Below are 5,531 nucleotides of genomic sequence, written 5' to 3'. Positions count from 1 at the left end.
TATAAATTTTATTTTGGGTTGTCTGAAGCTCCTGAGCTTTAGCACTCTCTCCCTTTCTGGATTTTTCCCCTCATTTTCAGAAGAGCTGGGTGCTATTCCTGTTTCCCTATAGACTCAGAGATTAGCAGCAGGGACACAGCTGGAGCTCAATCAGCTCCAGCCCCAGGGAGTGTGGGTTGAAGGTCACCATCCTGTACTCCCATCAGGGCAGGAAAGCAGCCAAGTAAACACCTTCTGCATTTTGCTCCTATTAAAAACTCAATTTTAAGACTGCAGGTCCTGATGTAAATATTTAGATTTTATTTGTGCAGAGGGAGCATATTTATTTATTAGAGGCAAAAGCAGTTTAGTTGTTCCTTAATACCAAGTGCTGCTTTCTGCTGAAGCTCCAGCAGGGTGGGTGTGTACTACAGAGGCACATATTTGATCCCAAGCTCCTTCTGTGCACCTCACACCCCTCCACAGGCTCCTGTGCTCCAGCAGATTTTATCTGTTTAATGGTGTGTGAGAGCAATCCAGCACAGGAAGGACATGGAGCTGACATGAGGAAGCACCAAAATGTTTAGAGAATACAGCAGCTCTGCTGGGACAAAAGGCTGGGAGAGCTGGGATTCTTCAGCCTGGAAAAGAGAAGCTCAGGGTCACCCAACTGTGGCCTTCCAGTGCCTGAAGGAGCCAGCAAGAAACATGGAGAGAGACTATTTGCAAGGGCCTGGAGTGCCAGGACAAGGGGGAATAGCTTCCCACTATCAGAGGGGAGGGTCAGATGGGATATTGGGAAGGAATTTTTCCCTGTGAGGGTGGTAAGGTCCTGGCACAGATTTCCCACAGAAGCTGTGGCTGACCCATCCCTGGAAGTGTCCAAGGCCAGGTTGGACAGGGTTTGGAGCACCCTGGGCTAGTAGAAGGTGTCCCTGCCCATGGCAGGGGTGGGTTGAGATGAGCTTTGAGGTCCCTTCCAACCCAAACCATTCTGGGATCTGTGATTCAGGTCTCTGTGAGCCATTGCTCCTTGATGAGCACCTGCTCATCCTTCCCCCCTTCCCACCTGGCAGCTGCACAGCCCTCATGGAGCAGCTGATCATGGATAACAGCTGAGGGGATACAGGTGATGAGCAGATCTGAGCAGAGCCCAGAGGTGTTTACTGTCTCCCAGGCTTTTTTAGAGGAGAAATAGAGAACTGAGGATATGCTGGTTTGGCAGGTCAAAGGGATAGGAAAGAGCTGCCAACAGTGTCACTGTGGGACCTGTCACTGTGATGGTGTTTTGTGTGATGTCAGGGCAAAGAAGGCTGTGACTTGTTCAGATTTTTATCAGTACACTTTTTAGGAAGAGGTTTTCACAGCATTCACCACTTTCCCCACCAGGCTGACCTATAAGAGCTGCTACTAAACTCTCTTAAATTTAAATTTCCTCCTAAACTGCCCTTTTCATCTGCTCAACAATACTCTGATATTCCAGGGAGCTTCTGAGGAAGAGCAAAAGCAGAACCCCTGACATTAAGACCTATCACAAGGCCCCACTTGCTTTTTTCCTATGAATTACCCCAAAAGTTATGTGGCAACACTGTAACAGCCACAATAAGTTTTCTATAGTTTTAGCTACTTATTGCTCTCCCAGTTTTCTGAGTTCTGATTCTTTAGAACAACCACTTTGTTTTAAATCAACTTCATCTCTAATCAGAGCAAGTTTCAGCTGCCAACACACCTCTCCAGTGTCTTTCCAAATTCAGTTTCCCATCTTTGGACAAAAAAATTTTCATTAACACCTCTTACTACAAGACACAACATAGGTGTGTGGTCAGAAGGCTTCAGTTTATTAAAAAAATGAGGATTTGCTTCTCAGTAACAGAACAACCATGATCATGCAAGTCTTGGACAAGCACAAGGCAGTCAGAAGATGAAAGACAAAAGCTGCCCAACATGCTGGAGGAATTTAAGCAAACCAAGATAAAAACTAAACCAGTGGTTTACAATGAACATTAAGTGCCAAACAGTAAAAAATAATTAATTTCTCCAGTGCTCATGGCCATAAAAATTGTAAAAAACTATACAAATGCACAAAACCCAGCTCAAGTAGAAGGAGCATTTTAACATGAAAATCAAGGTCGGATCCCATCAGTCTTCCTCCAAGCACTCTCCATCTTCAGCAGGATCCAGTGGTAGGGGCCGAGCTCTGTAAGGAGCATTATTTCAGAAGCATTAGCAGAAACCAGCTCTGGTTTGAGAGGCTAACAAGAACCTTTTCCCAAAGCCCAAATGACTTGAGGCACCAGGGCTCACACAGGCTTACTTTATCCTGAGTGCTCCAAGCCCAGATGCAGTGCAGAGATATTCCTTCCAAACCAGAAGGATAACATTCCACACCAAGACATCCCTGGATGGTCCCTGCATGTCCTGGACCTCAAGGAACACACACAGGTTCCACACTTTCCTTTGGAAGCTGCATAACTCCCATCTCACACCTGAGTTTCCACCTGACAAACTCATTGGACAAAAAGCTTGTGCAGTTGAATGAGTACAGTTCTGGCTTCTTCCAGAACACACTGGGAAGCTGCAAACTGTTTTGGATGGGAAAGATCTGTGCTCTCTTCTCACCACCTTATTCTTACTCAGCCCAATAAACTCCAAGTTACAGGGATGAAAGTTTTCCTATGCTACAACAAGTATTTTCTGTTTCACCAACAGGTGGTATGTACTTAAAAGCTTTTGTCTACTTGTCCTGCAAGCCCCAGGCTTATGGGCTTCCCTTGGCAGTTTGAAAATACCTATATTTGGTGGAAAAATGGAGGTTCAACCCAAAATTCTCTATGGAAAACAGAGTGTCTGTAAGACAATATTTTATACTGCTGCCTTTTAGTCAGTAGTGCAGCCTACAGGTTAAACTCTGAGGTTTCAACTTGGAAAAGCCATTCAATTCCTGGCACATACAAGTTGTTAGTGTTCTCCTAAGCTTTTCCAAAGCTTCACTGTGGTAGCAAAGTTATGTCTGAGCAGTGAGAACTTCCCTTAACTACCAGTTACTGCACCCATTTGCAGGAACCTCGATGAGGTCCCTGAAAACTTTGCCAGACTTTGCTGAGAAACATAATTTCCACGAGGATACAGAGATCAGGAGACACACTGCCAACTTGTCAGCAGTCACTTGCCCCTTCAAAGATGAACTAGAGTTTCAGAATCATGGAGAACAAATAATCACAACTTAAGCCTCCCATTGCCCCAACACCTACTCCAGGCCGCTGGTCCCGGGCGTGGCTCCGTCGGGGACGCGGTTCTCCTTGGGTGGCAGCTTCAGGAAGTCGCTGATGCCCTTTTGCCAGGCGGGCACCGGCCTCACACACACCCGGTTGAGCCGCACGGGGCGCCCGGCACCTGCGGGGAGTGCAGCGTCAGCGTGGGGAGCGAGAGGGGAGGGATGAAATGAAGGAAGGAGAGAGAGGAAGAAAGAGAGAGGGAAGGAAGTAAAGAAGGAAGAAAGAACGTAATGAGGGGGAGAAGGACGGAAGGAGGGAAGGGAGGGAGGGAGGAAGGGAGAAAGGAGAGAAAGGAGGAGGAGAGAGAGGGAGGGAAGTAAAGAAGAAAGAATGGAAGGAAGGAAGGAAGGAAGGAAGGAAGGAAGGAAGGAAGGAAGGAAGGAAAAGAGAGTGAGGGAAGTAAAGAAGAAAGAAAGAACATAGTGAGGGAGACAAGGAAGGAAGGAGGAAAAGAAGAAGGGAGGGAGAGAGGGAGAGAGAGGGATAAAATGAAGGAAGGAAGGAAGGAAGGAAGGAAGGAAGGAAGGAAGGAAGGAAGGAAGGAAGGAAGGAAGGAAGGCGAGAGAAGAGGAAGAAAGAGAGAGGGAGGGAAGTAAAGAAGAAAGAAAGAAAGAACGTAGTGAGGGAGAGAAGAAAGGAAGGAGGAAAAGAATGGGAGAGGGAAGGGGCAAGGGAGGAAGGGAGGAAAAGAGGGATGAAATGAAGGAAGGAGAGAGAGGAAGAAGAAAGAGATAGGGAGGGAAGTAAAGAAGGAAGAAAGAACGTAGTGAGGAGGAGAAGGAAGGAGGGAAGGGAAGGAGGAAGGAGAGAGAGGAGGAAGAAAGGAAGAGAGAGGGAGGGAAGTAAAGAAGAAAGAACGCAGTGAAGGAAGGAGGAAAAGAAGGAGGGAAGGAAGGAGGAAAAGAAGGAAGGAGGGAGAGAGGGAGATGAAATTAAGGAAGGAGGGAGGGAGGAAGAAAGGAGAGAGGAAGAAAGAGAGAGGGCAGGAAGTAAAGAAGGAAGGGAGGAAAGACCTATCCCCGCCGCGCTCACCTCTCCTGTCGGGCAGCGGCGGCCCCGCGTTGGTGCTGCTGCAGCCCAGCGCCTTCCGGGGAGCCCTGGCGACCAGCACTGCGGAAACAAGGGCACAGCGAGCGGTCACACCGGGAGCCCGGCTCAGCCCTGCCTGTCTTGTCCCGTCCCACTCCACCTCACTTCACTCCCCCCATCCCCGCGGCCCGCACCCTTGCGGAAGGCGCCGCCGCGCTGGTCCGCCTTGGTGCGCGCCATCCCGGCCTGGCCCGGCCCGCCCCACAGGCGGCCAATGGAGCGCGGCCCGCTCTGCCCCGCTCCGCCCCACAGGCGGCCAATGGAGCCCGGCCCGCTCTGCCCGCTCCGCCCCGCAGGCGGCCAATGGAGCCCGGCCCGCTCCGCCCCACAGGCGGCCAATGGAGCCCGGCCCTGCCCTGCCCGCTCCGCCCCGCAGGCGGCCAATGGAGCCCGGCCGTGCCCTGCCCGCTCCGCCGCACAGGCGGCCAATGGAGCCCGGCCCTGCCCTGCCCGCTCCGCCCCGCAGGCGGCCAATGGAGCCCGGCCTGGCCCGGCCTGCTCCGCCCCACAGGCGGCCAATGGAGCCCGGCCTGGCCCAGGGTGGTGTGGGAAAGCAAGTCCCTGTGAGGGCAGTGTAATTCGTGTAAAGTTATACAAGAATGTAGAATGAGCAATGTTTGTATGAATAAAATAATAAAGAAAGCTCAGAAACCAAAAAGAGGACCACGGAGGAAAAGGACACAGATTGCCTCATCACAGCAGTGTAACACCCAACAAAAGCAGGGCAGCCCGGATTAACCATTAAATAGACACAGCCCCAATGGCTCCTTCAGGAACTGTGCAGGGAACACCCAAACGATGAGAGCCCGGCAAGCACCCGCGATTAAAATAACCAGAGCCATCGGGAAAAATATATCGGAATGCCGATTAAAATAACCAGAGCCATCGGGAAAAATACATCTCAATACCAGCTTCCCATAAACCTGATGTCAGGTGTTCTGGGCAGTCTGTGCCTCTCAAGTACCTCAGCCCATGGGGAAAGAGAGAGGGAAATGCAGCCGCGAAATTGGAATAAAAGGGAGGCTGCGTCCTCCAAAAATTTGAGACATCCCAGGGGAATGCCCCATGACCTCTCCCTTTATTCGATTAAAACAAAAAAGGACTCCTCTGTCTGCTTTTTGGACATAAACCTCTGGTGTTTGTGGGTTAATTTTCCTGACGCTACGAGCCGGTCCCGGAACGGTCGCT

The 5,531-nt window shown here is 50.4% G+C and overlaps 1 protein-coding gene across 1 annotated transcript; it reads right to left on the bottom strand.

The window, feature by feature from the left end:
• Window positions 1-1,798: 1,798 nt before the first annotated feature.
• PCLAF (PCNA clamp associated factor) lies at window positions 1,799-4,616 on the bottom strand. Its single transcript, XM_056499877.1, has 4 exons — window positions 4,478-4,616; window positions 4,287-4,364; window positions 3,231-3,372; window positions 1,799-2,176 (listed from the first exon to the last, which is right to left on the bottom strand). The coding sequence occupies exons 1-4, from the start codon at window positions 4,521-4,523 to the stop codon at window positions 2,119-2,121; spliced, it is 324 nt and encodes a 107-aa protein (XP_056355852.1). The 5' UTR covers window positions 4,524-4,616; the 3' UTR covers window positions 1,799-2,118.
• Between the last annotated feature and the right edge of the window lie 915 nt (window positions 4,617-5,531).

The sequence above is a fragment of the Oenanthe melanoleuca genome, chromosome 10 (assembly GCF_029582105.1).
Source record: "Oenanthe melanoleuca isolate GR-GAL-2019-014 chromosome 10, OMel1.0, whole genome shotgun sequence".
Taxonomy (NCBI): Eukaryota; Metazoa; Chordata; class Aves; order Passeriformes; family Muscicapidae; genus Oenanthe; species Oenanthe melanoleuca.
This window is presented reverse-complemented; position numbering and strand designations above follow the sequence as displayed.